Source organism: Neopsephotus bourkii, unplaced genomic scaffold (genome assembly GCF_033783945.1).
Source record: "Neopsephotus bourkii isolate Nb327-2 ecotype Australia unplaced genomic scaffold, CSIRO-AGI_Nbou_v1 NB_962, whole genome shotgun sequence".
Classification (NCBI taxonomy): domain Eukaryota; kingdom Metazoa; phylum Chordata; class Aves; order Psittaciformes; family Psittacidae; genus Neopsephotus; species Neopsephotus bourkii.
This window is the reverse complement of record NW_026901456.1, coordinates 9,993,985-10,021,535: the sequence shown is the minus strand read 5'-3', so window position 1 is coordinate 10,021,535 and position 27,551 is coordinate 9,993,985. Positions and strand designations below refer to the sequence as shown.

The 27,551-nt window shown below is 40.2% G+C and overlaps 1 protein-coding gene across 2 annotated transcripts in view; it reads right to left on the bottom strand.

Moving 5' to 3' along the window:
* The window catches only part of MAOB (monoamine oxidase B), a 54,705-nt gene that overhangs the window by 14,528 nt on the left and 12,626 nt on the right, over positions 1-27,551 (bottom strand). For both annotated transcript variants that reach the window (XM_061359289.1, XM_061359288.1), the window contains exons 2-8: positions 21,937-22,031; positions 20,222-20,359; positions 7,365-7,469; positions 6,523-6,614; positions 3,600-3,741; positions 2,171-2,320; positions 1,345-1,504 (exon numbers count right to left, since the gene is read on the bottom strand). In XM_061359289.1, the coding sequence (XP_061215273.1) occupies positions 1,345-1,504; positions 2,171-2,320; positions 3,600-3,741; positions 6,523-6,614; positions 7,365-7,469; positions 20,222-20,359; positions 21,937-22,031 (882 nt within the window). The remainder of the gene's footprint in view (positions 1-1,344; positions 1,505-2,170; positions 2,321-3,599; positions 3,742-6,522; positions 6,615-7,364; positions 7,470-20,221; positions 20,360-21,936; positions 22,032-27,551) is intronic.

The window sequence follows — 27,551 nt, the reverse complement described above, 5'->3', positions numbered from 1 at the left end:
GAGATCACTGACAAGTGACGTTCCTCAGGGCTCAGTACTGGGAATAGCACTGTTTCACATCTTTGTCAGCCACACGGACAGTGGGACTGAGTACACCTCAGCAAGTTTGCCAATGACACGAAACTGTGTGGTACGGTCGACACTCTGGAGGGAAGGAATGCCATCCAAAGGGACCTTGACAGGCTTGAGAGGTGGACTAATGCAAACCTTCATGAGGTCAAGTGCAAAGTCTTGCACCTGGGTCAGGGCAATCCCAACTACAGGCCAGGTGGAGAATGGATTGTGGCAGCCCTGAGGAGAAGAACTTGGGAGTGTTAGTTGATGAGAAGCTCAACATGAGTCAGCAGTGTGCACTTGAAGTGTAAGACAGCCAACCACTGGGCTGCATTACAAGCAGCATGGCCAAGCAGGTCATAGGAAGTGAATCTCCCCCTCTACTGTGCTCTTGTGAGACCCTACCTGGAGTACTTCATTCAGCTCATTCAGGCCTCTAACACAACAGGGACATGGACATGTTCAAGCAAGTCCAGAGGAGGGCCATGAAGATGATCCCATGGCTGGAGCACCTATGCTATGAAGACAGGCTGAGAGAGGCTTGTTTAGCCTGGAGAAGAAAAGATTCTGGGAGACCACAGAGCAGCCTTCCAGTACCTAAAGTGAGCCTACAAGAAATCTGGAGAGAGACTTTTTATAAGAGCAGGTAGTAATAGGACAAGGGGGAACGGCTTTAAACTGCAAAAAGGTAGGTTTAGATTACATATTAGGAAGAATTTATTTACAGTGAGGGTGGTGAGACACTGGCACAGGTTGCCCAGGGAAGTTGTGGCTGCCCCATCCCTGGAAACATTCAAGGCCAGACTGGACGGGGCTTTGAACAACCTGATCTAGTGGGAGGTGTCCCTGCTCATGGCAGGTGCAAAGACACCTTCAATTAATCTTGCTCAGTGCATCCAGAAGGCAGAACTTTTGCAGGCTGACAACTGATGGGATAAAACCCCTTTCCATCACACGTCACTTGTACCTTTACATTACTGTACAAGCGGGAGAGGCTCATAGCCAGGTGCCACTGAAGAAAAAGGAGAGGACAACAAAGAACAATGAAGGCAATAAGCAACAGGAATGACTTATTCCTCCATGCCTACCTCCTTCTTTTTATTTTCCTGTCCCCCTCTTTTCCCAAGCAATCTCTCAAGTTTCTCAAACAGGGGAAGGCAAAAATGGCACAGAAGTGTATGAAGCCCCCTTCTAAGTTCCAGCATCCTCTAAACACAAAATCTACTCCATTACCATGTACCCTCTTCCCTCTCTCTGTCACTACTACTCCTTTTAATTAAAATGTAATACCCTTCTTCCTCCAGAAAGTTTCCTTATAGTACACAATACACTTGATGACTGAGCCCATAGGGATTCGGTTGATGAGCTGGTTTCTCATTGGGGGCAAAGGTGGGTTGAAATGAATCTTCAAACCAAGAGCTGGGGGAATGGCACTGATCACATACTTGCCCTGGAAAAGAAATTATATATAAGCCAAATACATTCTCCACTACTTTATTGTAAGTATATTGCTCTAACGAGATTGGCAGACATCTGGGGAGGCTGCAGGGTGTATCTTCTGAAGTAATGTTAGCATCTAGCATAAGAATTGCAAAACTGAACCCTCACAAAAACCTGCTTGTTAAAATAACAAGCATTATATAGGCATCCATTTGTTTGAATGATGGGCACTGCTCTTTCCCCAGCACTTAAAAAAAGCACTGTGTTGTAAGAGTCCATTGGTCTCCCTTCCATCTGGAGTGTTCTGGTACAACTTGGAAGCAACACCTTCAATGCCTTTCACAGAAGACACTGTATTGATAAGCAAGCACAGACAGTTTATTACTAAGCTACTTTTCTGTGTTCACTTTACAATTATCCTTTATTTTGGAAGGTAACTGAACACAAAGAAGGGATGTTAGCAAAGGATGAGTTTGAATATACACTTTGATTTTCAGGCATCATTTTAATGCTTTATCGCTGGTCTTACCTTAGGGCAATCAGAAAGTGCTACTTTCTGTCACAGTCACATCTCTGCTATGTTGTACAGGATTTTTGAGAAGTCAGAAAGGAAAAGACAAAGGTTTTCTAGCCATCCCAGCACAAACAGTTACTTAAATGTTACAGATTTCATTACCTCATATAATTCACGATCTAAGGTTTCCACTACAACACTTTCACCCGATTGGTCAATGCGGATGACTGGCTTCCTCAGCCTCACCCGGCCTCCTAGGCGCTCCATTATTTTCTCACTGATCTGGCTAGTGCCTCCAATAAACTTCCTCTCCTGAAACACAGAAAATAACTTGGCAAAGTGAACTTGGCAGAGCAGTGCTTGTGAAGTGTAGCAATACAAACATTTTGCTTGGTGCTCAAGACAAACTCCATTCTGTTGTTATCAAAACATTTCTGGGAAATCTGGCAGAATTTCATCTGGAAAACTTATCAACATCAGTGGATATCTCAGTGAGCTACTCAAATCCTTCCCATATTTGACCACCAGCCAAAACTAGTAGTAATCTCATGAGAAAACCCCTTAACATGTGGTCTTCAAATGGATTTCACAGACCTGTGTGAATCAGGAAGACTACTGAAAAGTGCTTAAACTTTTAAACCTTTGAGTTCAGTCTTATCCCTGTAAAGGTCTGTGTATCAGAAGCAGGAATCCCAATCGTCATAATAAATAACAAGGCATAAGAAGTGATGTAGCTCACATCAAAATGTCTCCTGCGGTATATAATCTAACCCAATTTAAACTCAAATCACCTTTAACTTAAAACAAATAATATTTTATTTGATGCATTTACAGTTAAATTATCTATAATTCTTGCCTATTTATGCATACTTATGTATTTTATAATGTTCTAATGTATTTGTATTTTATTTATTAATGATTAAACTCTTTGTGTTTCAAAAAATATAATTTTTCATATGATTAGCAAAATTTGCATTTCAAAGAAGACCATTAATAGCGTCTTTACTTTCTTAGAATGCAGAAGCAGCATTAATACACTGGATTTCAAAAATTTCAGAGCAATATCATATTTAAGAAGGGGTGCTCATTTCTCCTCAGACTAATTCTAAATCTTAACAGTTTGAATCCTTGTAAGCTTGTATCTTTAGGAACCCAGCTCTGGGCTACATTTTCAATATTAATTTGGAGTGCTCTCCACATTCATCCAGCTAGCACTGCCATCTCCATTAAGTGCTTCTGAAGTGGTAAGGCTTGCTTCAGCCTTGTGACAGAAATAAGAATAAGTAAAACTTCCATTTTTCAACATGGATAATCAAAGCGTGTGTCGTAACCAGAGCCCAAAAGGAAGCCAGTGTCAGGAACAGGTATAAACCGACTGATCCTTGGACCAGAAGTTAGCACAGGAACAGCCTTCAACACTAGTTCTGCAAGATCCAGATTAACGTGCTAATTAATAGAACTAGTTATCAGTGTGCTACTGGCTCACAAACATGGATTTCTCAGTTGGCCCTCTGAATTAAAATATTCAAGCAGAAGAATGAAGCTAAAACAGGGCCTGTCATGAGTCGCAGAAGGTGATGGGCAATAGTACCTGTCCTCCATTGGTTGTTGAGAATATCCTTGTTGTCCCCCCACACTGCTTCACATACCACAAAAACCAGAGGGCAGAGACCTCATGGGGCTCAGAAGTAACATCCACGTTCACAAACAGAGTTGCAAAATTCTTGGCAGCACTACAGCAAAGATAATAAAGTATGTTAATTTAAAAACCCAAGAAGGGTGACAAGACTGCTCTTGAGTACGAGAGAGACTGTCTTTGGCAACCTCTTCTTCCACTATGAGCAAAGGACTCCTTAATTTCAGTTGAAGTAGGAAAATATCAATTCCTTTTATGCAATATTTTTCAAGTAACCCTGCAAGAAAAAAAGTAATTAATCAAACACTGCTGTAATGCAGCCAAATTTGGGCTCCAGGAGATACAAAAGCCCATGAAATCTTATGTCAGTTTATGCTACTAATGCAAAGTTAGATTCTTATTCTAGATTCAGGACTAAGGGAAGCAAGCCATCCTGCCTTCACTGGACTGTAAAACTACCATGTCTTCCCACTCTTCCTGGTTACATACAGAATCTGCAGCTCTGTTTGCACCTGCTCCATTCCTGTCCCTCAAACATAACAGCATGGATGTTATCCAACACTTGTCATAAAAAAGTTAGGGATATTGTCTTAGCTAATTATCTAAACATCTGACATTAGTCAGCATCCCCCTACTGCCTGCTCCTCTGCTATGCTCAGGGAGGGTGATGCAGTTGGAACACAATAAGGAAAGTTATGTAAACAGAAAGCCATAGTGAAGAAACAGTATATACATATTCATGCAAAAGTCTTGGCAACAAAAAGGGAAGGGATACTTTTGGTTCCTCAACTTAGTATTTTAAACAGTGGTCTGGTAGCCAGTGGTAATGAACATGGAAGGAGAAATCTGGCCTGAGTCTCAAAAAAAGTCCTCTAGTTGGTGCTTTCATAACAGCTTTTCTGAAAATTACTGTATAAACCTGCACAAGATTTTGGGGTGCACCAAGGCAGGAGTTAATTAAGGCTTAGGGAAACATTCGTCCTGCTAGAAGTAGATACTTCCTCTGCCTCACTCTCAGGAGGAGTTTAAAGGGACATGGCGGGGACCAGGAAATGCTCAGCTTAACTGCATTGTGATTGACAGGTACTGAGATTCTATAGTTATTTCATATGCAATGGATCAGGCAATCAGTAACTTCCCAAGCCAGTACAGGATCCAATTTTAGTTGCTTCTCTCTCTTTTCAGCCTTTGAACTTGGACAAAAAAAGGGAAAAAGTGAAAAGCATAGCTCAAACATACTAAGTCAAACAGCTGTAGATCTACATAGAAGAAAGGCATATTCTGTTCTTCCTAAAATTCAAAGTCCCACTGAAGCAAAAGGATGATCCATTTTCTGAAATATGGGTGCATTCTGGTTTCATTCTTGACATTAGTCAAGAATTAATATACGTATTTATTAAAATTTCATAAGCAGAAGCTGTTAGATGGTAGTTAAATTCTCTTAGTTTCTGTCACCTTCTCCCTCTGTTTTTCAGCATTGCAGTTCCCCAGTTTCCCCTGGTATTCTACCTAGAAATGGCAGTATGATTTCAACCAAGAGCACTCAGGTATTTCCAGCATGCAACTGTAGCTGAGAGTAAATCTGTATGGTCTGTTAGATGACAGAGAGTAAATAGCAGAATATTACTCTTCTGGATCATTACCTTCCAGGGTGGGAAGCTTCTATGGCATGTTACCTAAATCTTGAACACAGTGGGCAAATCAAGCTGAGATGCACATATGAAAACTGAAAAGCATCTTGGAATTGAGGGAGGCTGACAGTTATGCCAATATCCAGGTAAAATGTCAAGTCTTATTCCATCAGAGTTTGAAAAACATGATTGTAGTCACATGAGCTACTGGATATTGAATGACTACCCCAATGCACAGCAGTTTGCTAACTTTTATAGTTCCTTGTCAAATCAGAGGGTCAGATGGCCAGCAGAACTGCCAGCAGACATTTCTACTAGGTTTTACTGAACATGAACTGCGATACAAACAAGAAAAGCTTTCTATATCCTTTCATGCAATTGTCAACGCAAAGGAAAACAACCAGAAGTTTTAAAGTTTTTGGATAAGAGCCTTCTGTCCATTAACAATAATCTTGTTGCTCTCTAGAGGCTGGCTGAAGCCATGAAAAAATGCCACTGTCAATGACAGTGTCAGCTTGGGTGGGTGCTAGCAGCCTTCTGCACCAAACTCATGAAGGCTTGGAGCAGCCTTGTGCTGGGTGCTTAGCAATACAGAAGAGGCGGCTGCAAGAAACAATCTGCCCCACAGCAAGGCAGAATCAATAGATTTGTTTTTTCTTCGGTGCAAAGAAAACCAATCAAGCTGTTGTTGAGTGGCAACTAAGAAAAATTGCTTTGATGTATACATAAAAACACAAAGCATTTTAAGTTTCCCTGGGTAGTATATAGTGCAGCAGTTAAACAATAGAATGAATGATGGGTGTTAGAGTGATTTAGTGCTATTTCAAGACAAGTGTTATTTTTTATAGTACTTTGATAAGATCAGGTGATCCAGCACAAAATAAAAGTGTGTTGTTCCATCAAAAGTTTGATTCAAAACCTCCTGTAGACAGGGCATTTTTTCTCTTAAACACGCAGCAAGGAGAGGGAAAGTACACATAACAAATGAAGATACTACCCATCTCTTCAGAAGTAATCCGCCCCAAATACATTTCCCTTTTATCTTTATTTTAGTCTAAAAAGTTATGGAAATAGAATCTACTGTGTGTGCTGACAGGTGGTGTGGTCTGTTATTACAAGATTTTCTCACCTGATTTCTTTACAATAGCTGTATTCTAGTGGTAGTTATATCTGTTTGCAAAGCAGTGATGTTTATTTGGAGCTGTAAAGTATATAAATATAAGCTATTATATTTCACAGTTTCTTACCTTGTCCAGCAAATTTTATTTATGAAATCTTGCATAGTCATTTTGTCCCATTCTTCTGCATGTGGAGCCTTCCATGGGGCTTCACTGGGAATCTAAGGAGGCATAAAAGAGTGTTTATCAGCAAATGAATGAGTGGTATGAGAAAGACAACAAACATAGAAAATCTCATCTTTATGTGGTAATTCATCTTGTAAATTCCTGTTGGTAACACAGCAAACAACAGAGGATGCTTTTAGGTTTTCTGTTGTTTGATTGCTTAAGACATATATATATATATATATATTTTATTTATTTTTTTTTTTTAAAGATTGAAGAATAGAGAATACCTTTACGAGCTATGACCTTTGCCTAGAAAGGCGAAGTACAGTGCTGGGGAATATCTCATATCTCTCTCATACACCAAGTAATCTCTTACCAAGTACTGTAGCTTAGTCAACAGAAAACATACACCACTGATAACAAATTAAAATGCAGAAGTTGAACTTAAAGGTGGAGAAGGGCATACACTTGAGTTGTACAAGCTTCTTTAAATGCCACTTAAGCAATCATCAGGCAAAGTGCTAAAAGTCACATGCATAAACCCTAATGCTCATATATTCAGAAATATGAAGGTAAGATGCATCAACATGACCTTCAAGAAGAGCTTGCCAAGATGCCACTTATACAAATGCACTGGACATCAGTGGGTACCAGAATACATGGTGTGATGCTGCTCTTGCCAGCACCAGGTTTGTTCAAACTAGAGCAGCTTTGCCTATCTGCATTACAATCCCATCTTCAGTCTGCCCCTCCTGGAGGCAAATCTGAGATGAGATAGTCAGCTGCAATTTCTCATACCATACCTCCTTTCCCATTTCATCCATGGTCCTCCACAAGTTGTTGTAGTCCAGGTAGGCCAATGGATTCCACATAGGAGGGAAGGGACCTTTAAAGGGGTAGGACTTACCCTACAAGATGAAAACCAAACAAAAACATCATAAAACCTAAATACAAGCATAATCATGGCTTCTGTGTGTGTGTGAAGCGCACCAAATGGTTAAGCGTTCACTGGAAAAAAAAGCACAAATTTAATCAATACATGTAACAGCTTCTTCCAGATTGTACAAGAGGAACTGAAACACAGGAGGTTCCTTCTGAATATCAGGAATTGCTTTTCAACTGTGACGGTGACCAAGCACTGGCACAGGCTGCCCAGGACACTCTGGAGTCTTCATTCTCAAAGATATTCAAAAGCAGCCTGAACATGGTCCTGAGCCACCTGCTAGCTCTAGGTGGCCCTGCTTGAGCAGGGTGGGCAGACAAGGTGATCTCCAGAAGTCCCATCCAATCTCAAACGTTTGGTTATCCTGTTATTCTGCACGTGCAACTTAAGTGTGACAGAAAACTGAATTATAGTTAATTGAATTATCATAGAATTCAGTCACTTCTGTGCAGAACTGATACTGCTTTGTATCTTTTAAGCTTTATATTGGGCATTTTTGGGAAATAAATCTAACACCCTTCAGTGGAATCAGTAAATTCAGACAAAACAAAAAAAGCCAAAAAAACTCCAAATAAAGAGATGGAACAACACAGCTCAACTGAGGTGAAAAATTGGCTGTTTGCTAATGAAAAACAGAAACATGTTACTTTTTTCTTTTTTTGTCCTAACTGTTCCTGAAAAACTGCTGTTAACTGTATTTAGCGTTTTCCTTCATTATTTTCCCCTTTCAAAATCAGACAAAAGCAGCTATGACAAGCTTTATTATACACTAAAATAATATCTGAGAGACCTTCTGGAAAAAAAATAGTTTTGGTTAACATAAAAATCTCCAGCCCTACAGAAAATATAGCATTTACTACTAAAAAGGTCATTCTTCCAGTCCAACATCCCGGCCATAAATTCCTGAGAGTGATAATGTGGCCAATACAAACGTCCCATATCTCCACTATTAGACATGCAGAAAGTCTAGCTTAACCAAGAGTGGAAGACAACAGGTAATTTATAGAGGTATTTTATTTACATGGAATTTCCTTGGCTCACTATATGTATGGCAGCATAACAGCTTTAAAAAATCAGAAAGAAATGCTCATTAGCATTACATGGTTGCTCATTTTTTCACAATCCATTCTGGACTCCATAAAGTAGATAAATAATAAAGGCCATATTGTTTGCTACAGCTGATTTTCAAAACTTATGTATTTAAGAGGGGACTGCATCAGCATGAGCATTGGTAGAAGCACTAACTTTTAATAAATATTTGATGCAGTCCCACACCAACTCACCACTAAAAAATATTTACACTGGCTTCAAAAGAAATACTGCACCATGATTTAATATTTAGAACCAGGTAACAACAACACTGTGTCCGGTTGAGGAGAACTGTCCAAAGACCACTTACACAAAGAAGCAACAGGCTAGCTTTGATTTAGCCTCTTTATTAATAATGTGAAAGAAGGGTCATTATTCAAATCTGCAGATGTTTGCAAGCACCAGAAGAGACAGCAAAAGGGGAACAAAAGCATCTTGAAAGATTTAAAACTTGATCCAGAAATAATAAAGTGAGATACAACCTTGAAAAATGCTGGGTAATAAATTTGAAGACTTCTAATTCAAATTATATGAAGACTTCAAATTATATGAAAATGCTGCAACCAAGAAAACATCCCTGTAGATGTATATAAACTGCATGAGTTTGTTTCATCAGAAGCATTTGGTTCCAACATGGACGTCTGGGTATTATATGCAGTCTCTTAAACTGAAATTAATTTGAACTGTGGCACACCTTCATACTCTGCTACCAAAGGGCTATAACAGAAGAGTGAAAGCTCTCAGACTCAATATTTTTCCACCCCAGGTAGTAACATCTGAACTATGTTGGTAATTAACTTTTAGCTTTTGGGGGGCACATTTAAAATCCATAACTAACTATTATGGTGGAAAGAAGTAAGTTTTACCATGAGCACCTCCCATATGAAGATAGGCTGAGAAAGTTGGGACTGTTCAGCCTGGAGAAGAGAAGGCTGCGTGGAGACCTCATAGCAGTCTTCCAGTATCTGAAAGAGGGCATATAGGGATGCTGGGGATGGACTCTTCATTAGGGACTGTAGTGATAGAACAAGGGGTAATGGGTTCAAACTTAAACAGGGGAAGTTTAGACTGGATATAAGGAGGAAATTCTTTCCTGTTAGGGTGGTGAGGCACTGGAATGGGTTGCCCAGGGAGGTTGTGAATGCTCCACCCCTGGCAGTGTTCAAGGCCAGGTTGGATGAGGCCTTGGGTGATATGGTTTAGAGCGAGGTGTCCCTGCCCATGGCAGGGGGGTTGGAACTTGATCTTAAGGTCCTTTCCAACCCTAACTATTCTATGATTCTTCTTGACACTGGAGACAGCCTTCACTAGTTTAAACACTGCATAGGTATTCCAAAGACAGAGCATATCAGCTTGCTTTTAAGCACCTGGTATTTCCTAGATTTAGGTTTATGAAACATTCATACTGCTGTGCTCAAGAAAACTGGGGCAGCATCAGAATGGGTTATTCCAATTACTGATTTTGTTCTGAGCTTCCTGCTTCTGCCAGAGGCAATCCTGAGTTATCCCCTCTGAGTTAACTCACGTCCCACAAATTCCCCATGGTGCTTCCTCATGAGTGCACTGACAAGAGACACACAAAACATATCTTTGTTTTAGTATTCTCCTGTTTCACTGTGTTTGAACTGCTGAAAGGGAAATCTTGGGTATGCCTCTTGTGGGTATCTGGGGTGACAAGCCTCTTAAAGCACAAGAAAAAAACTTCAACCTTGAAAAATGGAAAAAACCATCAAAGTTAGGGAGTCTCCTGTGAAAGTTACTTTGAAGAGCTCCTATGACATTACCTAAGGCCTGATCCTTATTTCCTACACAAACAAAACTCCAACAGCTGTCAATCAGAATTTTGAGAAGAAACTGCAAGACTAGGCTCTACAAAGAAACAAAAATAGCAGCACCAAAGACTACACATAGCTCTTAGTTTCCAACAAACTGAAATATTTCAGCTCTACTTCTGATGAATTTGCACTTTTGCAAACACAACCATCTTTGTGATATTTAGGCAAATTTGCCTATTTCTATCACTGAAGAACATGCTGAAGAACAGCATTCTCCTTCCCTCCTGGTGCTGTATCATCTCTAAACAAAAACAAGATGCAGATGAAAAGTATGCCCTGAAATGCACAAAACATTTCCTTTTCAAATACTTAGAGCAGTATAAAACCAGCTATTATAACCCCCCCTTCTGATCATTTGGCATATTTCAACACCAGTACTATAATGCTCAGAAGTATTTCTTTCTTTTTTTTTTTTTTTCTAGGGCTTAGTGGGATTTAATATAGGCATATATTTTTTAGAAACAGTTTTATGATGCCACTTGCGATGCCTCTAAAATCAGAACACCAACGTCAGCAGTTGGAGGTCTACCTGCTGTTTTATGGGTCACTTGATGCTTACAAAGGCTGCTGCTGCAGCATGGGCTAAAGCATAGTGAAGAAGCTGAAACTACGAGGAGGAAACTCTTGTACCCCAGCTGTCTCAGAAACAAACAAACAGGGAAATGAGAAATCCAGTGCTTGTCACAAGTATTACAATTCCCAATAGATTTTTCTCATCCATCTGCTTCACATCAAGTGACATTTGGCTTAGTTACACTGGACCCATGCAATATAAGTGATATAGAAATAAACTATCTGCATATATGAGCTCTGTCTCAGGTCAAATAGCTGAAATAAGTGGGTTTTTACAGGGAGAAAAAGCCTCACAGCACAGCAACTTAATATTAGTAGCCCCTTGAATATCAATCTCAGCACTTTAGAGAGCACAGGGACTGGATGCCACATACCTCCTCCTGTGAGGGCGACTGTAAGTGAATGGCTAGCTATGCCAGGAAACATCATCAGTATCTCAATGCACAGTGGGATCTCAGGATAAAGTCTGCTTTTACAGGTACAAGACAACTTCATGGTGCCCTAAGCATTATGTAGCCAGGTAGCTTCTGAGTGGGATGCAACAATGGTGAACTGAAGCCCCTGATGTCAATGATCCATGCATTTTTTATAGTGCGGTATAAACATCCTATAAATATAGTCAGCTTTCATTGGAAGAAACAAGATGGTGGGGTGCATTCTCTGCATCACTGAACAATCACAGATATTCTCCCAGCTAAATCATCTGAACATTGGTGTAAGTGATGCTAACTTCACCAACATATCACTCTGCATGTTAATTCAGAGATTCACAGGTTTACAGGCACGTAGTGCCCTCTGCTGATTCACATCTATGGTACATCACACACACCTTGTTCTCTCAGATAAAAATCCTAGTATTGTCATTATTTAAAGCACAGAAATGGTAAGACACAGAACTGTGAGAAGGAAAACAAGAAACAGAAAAGCATCACTTCAGGTTGTAACTCTGTACCTGTCTTTGATACTCAATTTCTCTTTTGCAGAAAACTACCCTTTTGGTTTGGTTTGTGGGGGATGATTTTTTAATCCACAGCATCTAACAAAATATGATTTTGCGATTAAGCCTCCTGTGTAATCACAAGTCTCAATAAAAGATGGCAATTAACTGGACCAAGCCAAGAGAGGTACATAAGCCTGCTTAGAAAGCTGTAAGAGTGTCATGCTTCATTTAAGTTCCCTTCTTTGAGAAACTGTTCAAAAGCTCATACACTCAGGTGGTTACTATACTAACAGATATCCTGTAAGTAAAAAGATACATAGGTTAGAAAATACAAATGCAGCACAAGAAAATCTGGATAACTAATGGTGCAAACCCACAATATTAAGACACAACACAATATCCTCCAGGTATCTTTCAATATTTGATGTGAGATCATCAGCTGTGAATGAGAGAGTGTTTTGTGAAATTTTGTCAGCAAAAGTAATTCTATTTTAAGTGTAGCATAGACAGACACATTGGCTTGAAACATACATCCTGAAAAGGAAAGGAACTCATCGGGAATGACTTGTTTCTGCCATATTGTAGAAATAAAGTCCATCTTCACTCTGATCTATCAGTCATGCAATCCCTTGAATATGTGTCTTACGCCCCCAGCCCCCCCCCAAAAAAGGAAGAATGAGAAAACCAACAACACTGAAGTGATTTAGAAAGGGAAATTGAGGATCTGCCCTGAATTTAAAAGGGAATATATCTATTTGTTCTAATCAGCTAAGAAAGCAGTTAACTAAATCTCCTTCCTGCAAGAGCAGGATGGTTTTTTGTTTTGGTCACTAAAAAGCATTCACGTGTTTTATGAAGCACATATCTAGACACTGTTTCTAAATACTCTTTGAAACTGGGCCTGCATGTGCTTCCCACACCTAAATAAAACCTGCCAACAAAGTGGGTAAAAGCAGTAAGAAAACTTTTCAGTGTTTCTAGAATTAGTCTTGAAACAAACCTCCTTCTTCTCCCAAATATGAATAAATAAACAAAATAAATTAAATAAAAACAGGAGAAAAGAGGAGTTTCATTTGGAAGAAAGCCATCAAATGAGCATCTGCCTATAGCATAACCAAGCAGACAGGGTACACAAGCCCTCTCATACCTAAAACATTCTATTTAAAGCAGAAGATAATGTTGGACTCACTTGCTTTGTTCCTGAGATACTCCAGGTTATTAAATTTCTTACCTAAAAAAAATCAAACCTTACATAAAATGTTAGAAATGTGTGAAACCCAGTATGCTCAACCAGCTGCTCCTGTATGAAATACATATTTCTCTAATTCTCTTTTTCTGTAGACCTCAATTAGCTTCTCAAGGGAAAGAATAATTGGTTCCTACAATCAGATGCAATTGAAGCTTTTCTCCCAGCAGCATGAATTAAACAAGCCAGGTGGAAGCACTGCTCCTTTTCTTTATCTCCTAGGGAACAGACCCTGGGGTCTGGAAGAGTTAAGACCAAGGAAGTTTCTTTCTATTCAAATTTAATTAAGAAATGCACACTTTCGTTCCAGTTCACTTTCTTACTGCTTTCATTTTCATGCTACCATTAGGTCACAGCTGCCAGTCTACCAGTCAATTTTCTTGATCAACAAATATCCTTTGCAAGACCTTGTTTTACAGTCCCCTTTGACAGAAATCACTTCGCAGATTTACTGTACATAATCTTGATTCTTTTAAGCTGCTGTAATAGAAATACTATCAATCTTTTACTTTAAAAGTCCTAATTATGAATCTCCTTCTTGTAATTACTGCTAGGTGGCTGGCACAAAAAGGGGAAATGGTCCTTTATTTAAAGGGCAGGTCCAATAGCACTGAAACAAGACAAGCCTTTCCTATACTCCTACCAATAACTGGTCTTCATTTAAAGCATGGAGGATATCCCTTGTGAGAATCTGGAAAATGCTTTCACCAACCTCAGACTATTCAATCCTCAGACTTGCTTTTGAGGCTACCAGTGAGTGTGATAAATGATACATCATCTTGTGACAGGAATGCCTGCATCCTCATAGTCAAGTCAAAATAACATAAGTCTGCATTCCAATAATGTCTTGTGAAACTACCAAGGCCCAGTAGCAATTTAAGCATCTTTTAATTTACTTAGCTTCCCTTTAAAGACACCAAATGCCCAGCTTCTTAAAGATTCAGATGTATTCTTTTCAGCTCCCCAAGTTCTAGCTTACAAATTGTCAGCAAAAAGGGGGAAAACCAAGATGTATCATACCATTTTGCCTTGCTTAAATTGATGGCAACCAAGAGTCTCACAGACTTTTCATTCTCTGACTGCACTCTAATTAAGATACACAAAGAAAAATGAAAGCATTTTTATCTAGTCATTCAAAAATCTATTTAAGCTGTTATGCTCTATGCTACAGACTATGCCAGGACATACTGCCCTTAGATTTGCAGAGAAGCAGGTCAAAAGCTTAAATAAATCATATTGCTCAGCTTCAGTGCATGTATCACTGATATCACCAAAGAAATACAACTAAATTCTATAATTTTAGATACAGCAGTCACTTATCCAGCTGCTAATTAATTCCCAATACAACACGACCACCACATTTTTAATTCAGGAAAAAGAAAGACCACAGCAAACTGCATTTTAATAAGCATAGTAGTGCTGAAAATGAATGACACTCAAGAATGTTGTAAATCTTTTTCTGCAGATCTCTTGTAGATCAGTACGTAACCTGGCAAAATTAGTGCAGATTTGTGGACCTAGTTAAAAGTACTGCATGTGTAAGACTAGGCATTCGCCTTCAGTGATGTGTTGCAGGCAGGGTTCACATTAGCATTCTTCCCAGAGATGCCAATTGTATGTACTTGTATGAAAGTGGTGCTAAAATTTAAGGGGGCATGACAGGCATTCAGATACCCCCAGCCAGTGCTGCTGGGAGATGAATGAGTGTGAGGGAAATCTATTCTCCTACGGGAACTTAATTGAGGTAATGAGGTACTGGCAAGTTGCTATCAAGAGCTTGTCTAGTGACATGGGAGGGAATGCTTCATGTTTCAACCAGCATTTAAACTTGGAAGACCCTCCCTGGATGTGCCAACCGTGCCTTTTGGGGCTAAGGAAACTAGCAGGACTTATCTCAATTATAACTACATGAGGAATGTTTTGGATGCAACATTATGAACATAGCTGGCTACCTAAGCCAGCTGTTAGCACTGTCTGCAGTCTGCACTAAGACAACACACAGATTAAGAGGAATGAGTGTTGTTACCACTTTCTAGCAATGATGCTATAATCTGGTGAAATTCCAAGATGGATCATGGCATTATCCCATAGAAAGTTCTAGTGGGAAAAATATCTGTAGAAAAATTACAAGGAGCATTGATGGCAGTGGGGGGGGGATCTACAATAGGCTTATTACTACATTTTGAGAAACAAGCTTTGTTGGTTGAATGTAGCCAGGGAGGACTCTTGTTGCAGTCTATGGCCCCAGGTTTTCACACAAGCTCTCCATCAGCGAAAATGGGATAAGAGGATGTTTAGCTTTTTACCCTGCACTACAGCAGGACAAAGAGTGGATCACCCTTCATGCATATGAAGGAATCAAGTTCTAAAAAGATGAATTTGGCAAACCAGTCATACAAAGAAATGTTTGTTTACATAGACTTAGGGTAGCAGAGTAAACCAGTTCTGCAGTTATCTGACTTAGCAAAGGAACCTGTGTTACATTTTATAACATTGGCAAGTTTGTGTTTTAAAAGGCAAGAACTTTCCATGCCTATTGGGATGCACAAAAGTGAATTGAAATTTCAATTAACACACACACACACAAAAAAAAAAAAAAAAAAAAGAAAGTTGGTAATTAAACCCTCAAAACAATCTACCTGCTTTCATATTTCAAAGCTTCTTTCCAGGGCCTATTGCGCTGCATAGGTAAATATTACCTAGACTTTATTTAGACTAAATTACCTAGACTATACTTTAGCTTGTTTTTCTGAGCCAAAAGCTGTCGTTTTGGTGAGGAAAGCAAACATCACCAGTCAAAATTTGAAATCTACTTATCTAAGGTAGGGTCCTGAATCCTCCCTTGGGCAGCTAAGGAAAAGTTGCTTTATTTTAAGGAATGTTTTACTTCTACCTAGCAGTCCAATGAAAATACTGGTATAAGATGATGACTTCTCAGATAGTTCTGCTGTTGCTTCTTAAAGCTGGAATGACGAGCCTAACTTCAGTTATGCTACTGAAAAGCAATGGTTTCAGACAGCAATTTACCCAAATACTACTTGCAGAGCTATACTAATTTTCTCACTAAGGCTGATGAACCAGTATTTATACAAATGAAAAGAACATACTGATCTCCTTTCAAAGACCATGAAAAAGGCTGCTTAATAAGTGGAGGGAAATAAAGTGTAGGGTAAGAAATGTAATTCTGAGTTTCTGTGAAGATATCACACGCAATATAAGTGAGACCAAAAATAATCTCAAAATAGAACCTGACATTAAAAAAGATTAAAGGGGGGAAAAAACCACACAACCCAATCAAGTGGGTAAAGCCTAATTAGCAGAGACCCACCCAGAGATCAGCAAAATGCATTCTTTTCATTTTGTAGTATAAAGAAGCTGCATATATTACTTGTATTAAAAAGCCTCTAAATGAATTTAATTAACTATGAAAGGCTTGATTTTGCCTTTGGGTATATGTAAAAACAGCAGCCAACTTTACAAGATGCACTGTGATGACTACTTAAATAGCAAGAGAAGAATTAAAACCTTCAGATTTCACTGCCTCTGAGTTCAGAGAATATTGTGGTCCAGAATTTAATTATATTTGGTCACAGTCACAAAGCTTAGGTTAGCATGTGAATTTAAACTCACACAGTGGCAACAGACCTTTGCCTATTTTAGAGTCTGGCTTGAAAGCTATGACTTGAAAGTACCACTTAGATTTCAGGGAGCACAAAAGAGCATTGTAGATTTGCAGGTAAAGCACGGACAAGCCCCATGGCTGAAAGTGAGAGACCTGTAAGGAAAGTGCTGCAAATACATGAAATGCAAAAGGCAAAAGATTATGATGCTAAACTGGCCACATAACTATGCGTATGTCTGCTACACAGTGCTCATGGTCCAATACTGTATTTTAACTTTGACTATATTGATTATTTTCCACAGTTGCATAAACACAGAAGAAAAAAAAAAAAAAGGAAGCAAAAGTTTTAAAATTAATGCAATTAGGAAAGTCAAAGGAGATTCTACTGACTCTGGAATATATCCCTTCTTTACTGCCTGCTTGGTTACCAGGGAGTCCTGCTGTCACTCACTTCTCTGCCTCCTCTCTTCATGAGCACTCCTACAGGCAGTTAACCACAGTGGGAGCCTGAGGTTACAAGCTCTACCTGAATCCAACCTGCAGGCTCTTTGCATGCCTTGGGAGCACCTCAGCCAGCATCTTTCTCCTTGGACACTTTCCACACTTGACTGGGAATGGGCCCAGGGAACATGATCTAACTATGAGGTAGACACTGCTCCAAGATCACAGCAGAGTAGGAAACTCCAAGGGCAACTTTTTCCATGTAAGGTGTAGTGCCAATCCCACACGTGCCTGCAGCACTCAGACCAATCCATTTGCCTGTATCAAATTGCTATGGATGCTCCATTCCTCTGGCATATCTATGAGCATTTCTCAATAGGTTTTACTACAGGAACATGTGTGCTGGAGCAAGCCCAAGCCCCCAGCCTTCTTCACAGCTACCCCAGGATCTCTTTCACAGATGCAGACATTAACCAAAGTAGCAAGCACCCAGTATCTCTAGGCTTGGATGGCCTGAACGCCTCCAGGAGCAGAGTGGTTTCACCTACCTCTGGATTTCTGGATACAAGTCACATTACTGCATTCCCTGGACTTATCCCCTAATGCCTTAGTATCCCAGTTCAAGGCCCTTTATATACCCAACATACAGGCATGCCCCTCTCTCCCAGCCTTAGATATGACCCTGAATGCCAGCAAGTCCTATCAGTGCTGGGTAGAGAGGAAAGATGAGAGCCTTGACTCCCCACCTATGGCAACTCATTCAGTAAGACACCTGTGGTCAATGGAAGGACAGATTGCCCTTGGCAAAAGCCCAAACTCCTGTGGCATTCTCCATTTTCCTCACTGTAAATGCCTACAGCAAAACAAAATACTATTTCAACCAGCATAGTAATACCAGTATTTCCCCACAAGCTGTCTCCTAGAGATCCTAAAAGAGATGTCTGGCTTACCAAACAAGCAACATGCTTGACTGACTGCTGAAAATAAGGCAGGCCCACACGTCACCTTCACTTTTGGCTTCAGTGACTTCTGATAGCATTTTGGATTGCCCCCATGCTAGGATAGTAAGGTTGTACTGAAAGCTGGTCACACTGACTGGCCATGTCAATTGTCTTCTACCACTGAGGTTTTCCCTCGTGGCATGACCTCCTATTGCTACTGAGAAGACTCTGAAGGCTAAATAGTGTGAACAAGCAAAAAATCTGGCTTTGAGGGTGGTATCAAAGGTATACAAAATAGAACAGCATGGATGTACCACCAGTTCTACCACAGAAGAAGTAATTATGGACAGTCAGCAGAGCAAACCACTTTGAGAACATCTTTTTCATAACAATTGAGTGGAAAAAATACTGGAAAACATATGACAGAACATCTTTTCTCTATTGCTATTTTTAAATCTGTCTGTGTTTTCTTTAACCTTTGATCAAACAACAACTACCATCTGGCAAATATTTTGACAGTCATTGCACAATGGCTTTTCACAAGCATATAATCATAGAACCATGGAATAGTTAGGGTTGGAAAAGACCTTAAGATCATCTAGTTCCAACCCCCCTGCCATGGGCAGGGACACCTCACACTAAACCATGTCACCCAAGGCTCTGTCCAACCTGGCCTCGATCACTGCCAGGGATGGAGCATTCACAGCTTCCCTGGGAAACCCATTCCAGTGCCTCACCAACTTTACGGTAAAGATCTTCTTCCTTATATCCAATATAAACTTCTCCTGTTTAAGTTTGAACTCACTACCCCTTGTCCTATCACTACAGTCTCTAATGAAGAGTCCATCCCCAGCATCCCTATAACGCCCTTTCAGATACTGGAAGGCTGCTATGAGGTCTCCGTGCAGCCTTCTCTTCTCCAGGCTGAACAACCCCAGCTTTCTCAGCCTATCTTCATACAGGAGGTGCTCCAGTCCCCTGATCACCCTCGTGGCCCTCCTCTGGACTTGTTCCAAGAGTTCCATGTCCTTTTTATGTTGAGGACACCAGAACTTCACACAGTACTCCAAGTGAGGTCTCACGAGAGCAGAGAAGGAAACTCAATGTTAATTTCCTCAGGACTAACTTAGAAAGTTTCCCTTCTGAGGGAATGCAACACTGTTCTATATCAGAAAAGGAGAAAGGATGCTCTTTTGGAGAAAGTACAGTACTAATGCTGAGAATTAGTGGGCTTTTTAACAGCTCCACCACAGCTGTCCTGTTTCAGATCACAAACAGATTGTTTAGCTCTGCCTCCACAAGACTGCTTGCCTCCAGTAGCCTTTTGCAATTACTATCACAATACCTTTTCCTACTCTGCATGATGTTCCCCATCAGCAAAAACAGACTTAAACTCTCATGCTTCTTTTCAGTAAGCATAGTACTTGTTACTGGTTTAGGAAGCACATCCTGAGAAACATTCAGCTTGAATAAAGACACTTTCCGGACTTCTGAAATGGACTTTCAGGAACCTCAGGCAGTATGTTTGAGAGCTAACCTGTACAGAAGAGCCCCAGTTGTACTGTTCATAAACAGTTAATATTTTTGAAATCTTTAAATAAGAGCTCAGACCTGAACCAAGGCATCAGCAAACAGGACGTGTCTACAGGGTACATGCGTAGAGGTGCATGTATATATTAATCTATATGAGTTCTTCATTACCAACGTAGAGTCATAGAGCCATAGAATAGTTTGGGTTGGAAGAGATCTTCAGAGGTTATCTAGTCCAACCCCTTGCAATAAGCAGAGACATCTTCACCTAGATCAGGCAGCCCAGAACCACATCCAACCTGGCCTTGAATGTCTCAAGGGATGGAGCATTTACCACCTCTCTGGGAAACCTGTACAAGTATTTTACCACCCTCATTGTACAGAATCTTTTCAATGCATACTTAAATATGTATGCTCCACTGTGGCATGGATGAAAAGCAATGAGGAAGGAGATCACTACAAGTTGCCTGTTTTCAGCAGCATGCTTGAGAGCGTCTTACCTTGACGTGATGTATCAGGTGCTCCACTTCATTCACTTTATACGTCTCTATTCCTAATTCTTTAGATAACCGCAGGAGACGATTTTGTGTTGGTCCCACATAAGCTCCTCCAAGGTCCACATATTTAACTTGCTTATTCTAGTTTATCACAGACAACACACAAGAAGTGACAAAAAAGGAGGGGGAAGGATTAGAAAAAAAAAAAAAAAGGAAAAAGAAAAAAGATAAGCCCTTTGTAAATAGCACACAAGTTAAAAGAGCAATCCAAAACAATTCTTTAAATTAAACACTGCCAGAGCATTTTGGCAAGATCCCTCTCCCCATGGAAAACTTTAATCCTTTGGTAGAGTCCTGGTGTGGCAATAACTGAGAATCTTGGGTAAGGATCATAAACATCTTGGCCTGATGTTACATTACATGTTGGCCTGATGTTACATTTGTCCTGGGTTTAGCAGTGGCAGTCATTTATCTCTTTCTTGGTAGCTGGTGCAGTGCTGTGTTTTGACTTTCAGCTGGGAACAGAGCTGAAAAACAATGATGTTTTGGTTTGGCCAAGGACTTTGTGGGCCTCATGCTCTGCCAGGGAGGAGGGAAGCTGGGAGGAAGCAGAGACAGGACACCTGACCCAAACTGACCAAAGAGGTATTCCATACCACAGCACGTCATGCCCAGGAGGGAACTGGGAGTTAGCCGGAAGGGCTAGTTGGACTGCAGGGTTGGAGGAGGTATCGGTCGGTGCTTGGTCGGGCTGGGGGGGGCAAGTTATCGGTCGCCTGGTGATGGGGTGTTGTATTCTCTTCCCTTGTTGTTTCCTTTATCATTACTATTATTGGTGGCAGTAGTAGTGATTTGTGTTATACCTTAGTTACTAAACTGTTCTTATCTCAACCCATGGGAGTTGCATTCTTTTCGATTCTCCTCTCCGTCCCTCCGAGAATAGGGGAGGGCAAGAAAGGGGGGGAGTGAGTGAGTGAAAGCTGTCTGGCATTGGTTAAACCACGACACATTACAGCCTTAACAAAAATGACAGGAAAGAGTCTGACAGGCAGAGAAAGAAGAAGAGGATCAGAGAAATTTGTGCAGGTCCTACTCAGGCATCAGAGCAACAACTAGTTCAAAACAGACCATACTAGGAAGGAGCACAGGTAAGATATTCTAATGAGCAGAGAGGAAGGGGGTCTCTCAGGTAACCCTAGGGCAGAAAGTAAAGAAGTGAAGTAAGTCATACTGGTACTAGTTCCCAGCTACCCTTGCCATTCCTCTAGCCTACATGATGCCTCACATTGCTTGTTACGGTTTTGCTGAAGGCCCTTCACGGTGTGGTTGGCCTTAAAGGTGTTTCTCTCATAGAGATTTCTCCAGTGCCTCTCTCTGGCAAATTATTTTGAAACTTAGCTAGTAATGTTCATTTTCCCAGAGGAAAGAACTGATGACTCCAGAGCCTGCAGATCACATGGAAGTATTCTGTCCCCACCATCATGCCAGTCTTTCCCTATCTTGCTGGTACAACATCAGTAAATTTCCCACCTGCTACTGCTCTAGAAATTTTCCCTCAAGTAGGTGCTCTAGCTGTAAAGACAAATACATTTATGTACATTACTCATATATATACTGTAGTATACATATATATACATACATCATATATGTGTATACTACATGTACATATGATATATACTTTACGCATATGTAATATAAATGGGTTTGGAGATAATTACCCTTACAGTGAAAGTTCTTCCACCAACCCTGTCATTGGCTTCCAGCAACACCACATTCAAGCCTGACTCAGTCAGCAGTTTGGCTGCTGAGAGACCTAAAAGATAAAAGAAAAACAATTAGACAATACTTCTGTACATGCACCCCATGGCTTTTGTGACTTTACACGTAAACTCACACAACTGCCCATCCAAATCCTGAATATTTCATTCAAACACTTTGCCAGGGGGTGAAATGAAGATGGAATAACCAAAAAGCCCCCCCAAAAACAACAGACAAAAAAACAAAACAACAAATAAAACCAAAACAACAAAAAACCCAATCAAACAAAGAAAACTAACACCCCAAAGCCCAAACAAATCCCAATCAAAACAATAATCATGAAATGGAATTGAAACCATATGTTTAAGAAAATCGTGGTCAAATTTTACATGTGCTGGGCACCTTTTACACCACATACTCAGCTTTTCTGATGCATACACCAGCACTTGTTGTGACAGTTCTTCAGCCAGGTGAGAATTTGGCTGCAATTTTTTCTTTCCTAAATTTCTGTTTTCTAACATCAGCCTATCATCTTTTATAACACAAACAAAAAAAGAAGTGGAGTTTTATTAGGACTGTCCTAAATTTCAGAAGTTTTCCTGAAGCTTGCTGTATGTGTTTGCTTTCCAGCTCTGAATATTTTGATGCACATTAGCAAAGTTCCCACACAGTCAGTTCACAGGTTTCTTCTCCAGAAGAGCGCATGGTCTGATTCAGAAGAGACATAACAGGCACTTATGTACGGGTAAATCTACCTCAAAAATTTCATTCCTCAGCCATTTTCTTCATACAGTTTTATCTCCATCTTGCAACTCTTGAAGCTGAGACACCAAGAGAGGGAACAATGGGAATGTAGGAGGGAACATCTCATTTTAGTTCTGATGCCATAAATCCCCATAATTGCAGAGGAAAATATTAGCATCAAGTACTGCGGCAAGTGTGTCAAGACACTACTGGAATGAAGGGAACTAGAAAGGGTGCACAACATGAAGGGAATACAGTATGCAACCTCTCAATTTCTTATGATGATGTCTGCCTTTTACTTCAAAACACAAACTGAGATTTGTACAAACTGGGGTTCTTACTTTGTCCACATGTGAGTGATTTTCTGGCGGGACAACAAGAGTTATATTCTAGGGAGCTGCATCATCCTCTTGGACTGATAGGATGTGTTGAATACAGTTCAGGACAAGCCAGGCTAGAAGCCACACTCACATAACATAACTTAGCTATCCTTTCTGGCTCTCTGCCTAGTCACCATCAGAAGGCAATCAGCTTCCATTCTGTGTCCTAGTACACTTAGTTTTTGAGAAGGAGCTGTCCAAGCAAATTGTTCCAAGCATAAGGCAGCCATGGAATAGCAAAAGTGCTGGCAAGAAAAACAGACAGCCAAAGCTAGCATGGCAGGACTGAATTAAATGATAATGAAGAACAAACATCAGCCCTAGATAGAGTATTAATGATGATGGTGATGACCAGGATGTTCTGCAGCAACTAGTGACGTGGGAGTAGAAGAACCAGGTCCAGCAGATGTTTCCACTAAAAGGTCAACTGTCCTGATTTTATTTCTAGCTTCATGGAATTATTTATCCTGGGTTTTCACAAGTGTTAGTGAGAAAACCAGTAATGACATTGATAGAGGTCCTTCCATACTTCCTAATTAAGGAAATTACATCGCAAAAACATCTGGCTGGATCAATGGCCTTGACTACACTCACAAATATTTGAAGATATCAAGGAAGAAAAAGATACAGCAAACAGTCATGTTACACAAATACAGACCATCCCTGCAAACAACCTGCAAAAAGAGATTGGCTCCTGAAAGAAAAATAAGACAACAAAACACCTTACCAGTTAAAGGAAAATTAAAAGAAAAAAAGAAACAAGTTTCTCTTTTAAAAAGACAAATTTTTCATCAGTTGGGAGAGAATTACAGAATGAATACATAATCTGAAAGCTGTTGTCACCTCAGGCTTCCATTGGCTTATCATGCTAACAGATATTGACTAATCAATTACTAGTATTCAGTTACCAACACTGATCAAGGAATATGAGATTTGACTTTCTTTATTAAAATTTAATGAATAAACATTTCACTACATCTGGGAACAGAGGCAGTTTATTCCCAGGAGCTGAATAAACAGAGAAGCTTGTGAAAGGATAACTCTAAACTCAGCTGAAAAACAGCTGATGCTCAGTGGTCCACCCAAATATCATTTCCTTGTTTCCTTATGTACCTTTCATGCACCTTACTGCATCAACCTACTATCTACTCCCCACTGTTTATTTTGTAGCAAGTGTCACCTTCCCCCACCCTGCATCCCTACCCCAAAGATTTGCAGATGCACCCGTTAGAGATGGATAACAGTTTACTCTTTCCTGATGCAAATATATAAAAATCCAACCAAGTGCTAAGGGGAGGATCAGGTTCATTAAGATCTCGCTGCCTTATGCCAATTCTCTAGTAGATCAGATCCCTGTAGGCAGAGGGATGTGTCCTTGGAGCATGATGCCATAATTGCAGTCTAGAGGGTTCCCAACCTAAGCACCACTTGACCATTTCTTTTCAAGGGCTGATGGTCCACCTCCTTCTCTCACCTGCATGATAGCTCTGTTCTTGTACACAGTTTTATGGAAAACTTACACAGATAATTGCTGACAAAGATGGGGAATACAGACAATCTCTAGCTCCTCCTCTCCTTCATCACAAACATGTAACTGGAGAAAAAGGTGGATTAAGGGAAGGCAGAGGCCCAATAGGGTCAAATGGCACAGAGAAGGACCAGATTATGTCTCAAAGCACGCACAGTACAGGATAAGGCAAGACTGTGGTCACAGATACCACATTATGGTGCAATATTGACAGGTGGGAATGTTGCTAGTTTTGGTATCTCACACATTTGGAATCACAGTACTGTCACATCGCCCTGTACCTGCTCCCTGAAGCTGGACTCAAGACCCCAGATGGGCTATTGTGTAAACACTGACAGACAACTGGATGCTGTGGAGGAAAAGCTCAAGCAGAAGTGGTAAAAGGACATACAAGGCATCAGGAATAGTAACAAAAACATATTAAAATGGAAATGAATACTAGCACATGAATATTGGGGCTCTAGGTTGAGGTTTGCTTCTCAGAAACGAAACACTGCTGCAAGAAACTCCTACAAATCACAACCTCTTTTTTTGGCAAAGGTCAGCCTGGCCTCTCTCTACTTAATATTGCAATTGTATACACAGAGCATGCACGAAGCCTGAGAAGCAAAGCCTGAGAAAATCTTTCATGCATGATGTAAGATCTCCTCTTCAGAGGTTTAACCCTTCACAAGTTTCACATTTCAGCACTGCCACGGGCTTACCTCTCACTCTCTTGCATCACCTACCAAAAGGTTTATCTTCAATATTGTCCCATTCCTCACAAGTGAGCAGTCACATTCAAATATAAAGTTCATTCAAAAAATGTGACTGATGTTATTTCCTGTACAATGTTTTGTCACCAAGTGGCACTTTCCCTTCCTTCCCAAGATCATTTAAACAGAAATATAGGGGCTCAATCACTTTTGCCACCACTGCAGAGGACAGTAACTGAGTCCAGTTTCCACTGGAAGCCTTCTTCAAGGGGCAACAGAGAGGCACATACATATATATGGGCAGATAATTCATGCAAACAAAGAAGCAAAGATGATAAGTCTTATTTAAAGCCCTAGACTGAAAATACCATTGTGCTTAGAGGATGTTCAACCAGGCAAGACTTCATCTGTTACCATGGCAACCCGGTACCCAGCTGCAGCCACTCAGAGATGCTGGTGAGAGATTGCCTCCCCCAGAATTTTATAATGCAAGTTCAAGCCATGAAAATTGGTTTTTCATCATGCAGCATTCTACATTCACACAAATCTTACCTATATGTAATAATTACAATAGCAAGTTCACCTTCAGTTCCAACTTACTTCCTTCTTGTTTGGTATCTCTGTACCTGCTAAACATCTTTAATTGCATCATTTGATTAAACAGCTTCATTGCAACCTCACTTCCTACCATTAACAGCTTTCTCGGAGTAAGAGAACAAATAATTCGTATTTTTTTAATACTTTTTTAAAGAGAAAAATTTTAAATTTCTGTGATAGGGCAGAATCCAAACTCGCATTTGGATTGACAAATGTGACAAATCACGTTTCTCATCTGACTCCCTGCTACAGTGAAGCCTTACAACTAAACACATCTGACTGTCTAAAAAACCATTTAAAAATAGATTTTTAAAAATCTGATTGAGATTTTTTTTTTTTAACACCAGTCTGATTTTGCCTGGAATCAGCAAATTTACTGAGATACTCTTTTAACCTTAGCATTTCCACAAAGATTTCTCTAGGAAGGACACAACTGGAAGTTGTATCTCTGATACTTCTCTAAACAATACTTGTGTCTTCTTCCATCTAGGTTTGTTTCTTTTTGTTTGTTTTTTTCCAAGGATATTTCTGTCATTCTCTGGATGGCAATTACCTGGAATTCCTACAGTTCCTGATGTAATTTCTCTGTATTATTCATTACTTTGTCATGTTCCCCCATATTTATTACCTCCCTTTTAAGAACAAAAGAAAAATTCTCATATATATGAAATCATAAAAGTCATCTACAAATTCTAAATTCTAATACATGTAGGGAGCAAAGAAAGAGCCTCTAAGCTACTGGCATTCATTTAACATCTTCCAAGATGGCTGTCAAAAAACTGTTTACTTTATAACCTTAAATTTTTTTCTCCCCAACTAAAATTTCATGTTGAAGAAGAAAGGCCTCCATCATACCGTACTAACTTGCAGGTCTTACTGCAGAACTTATATGTCTCACACCTGGACTTCCTTAGATGCATGAAATTTGCTGGTATTTATTTCTCCTCCTCATTATTTATTTATCTTTACACTAAAGAGATGTTTATAAAGTACTTCCCAGTGGAGTTTTAGTGTTTGTAACAGATGCCAGCCAGTGGGGCTCTGCATACAGACATTGGCTATACATGTAGATTAGAAACATCCAACCCTTAAAAGAGGTACAGAACTGATTTTTACTTTTGTTGTGCCTTCACAACTTGAACGTTCAGGTGTGAACAAGCTCTATACTGGCTCGGTTAACTTCTGACAGCATCCCTCTTGATATCACCTTGTTTTCCCAGTGTATTTGCAAGAGCAGCAGCTGCACTGCCAGTCATCCTCCATGCAGTCAGCAATGCCTGCGTGAGAAATGGCTGCTGTACAATACCTTGTAAATAAAGCCAAAACTGACAAGCTTCTTCAGGACTTTTTCCTTGCTTTCAACCTGTTCATCCACATCTAAATCCTGGCTGCATAGGCAGCAGGTAGCAGATGCATCTCTGCCCTGAGCAGTGAGTAGAACAGCCTGCAGCAGTGGAGTCTGAGCCTGACCACAGCAATGGGGTCCAGGGCAGTAAACAAACATAGCACAACATGAGATTCGTCACAAAATGAACTTTGGAAATGGCATATGCTTTAGCCCGCAGAACAAGCACAGTCCTCTGCCCTGGGGTTAATGGAGAAATTGTGGCATGTAAAAACGTTTCACAAGA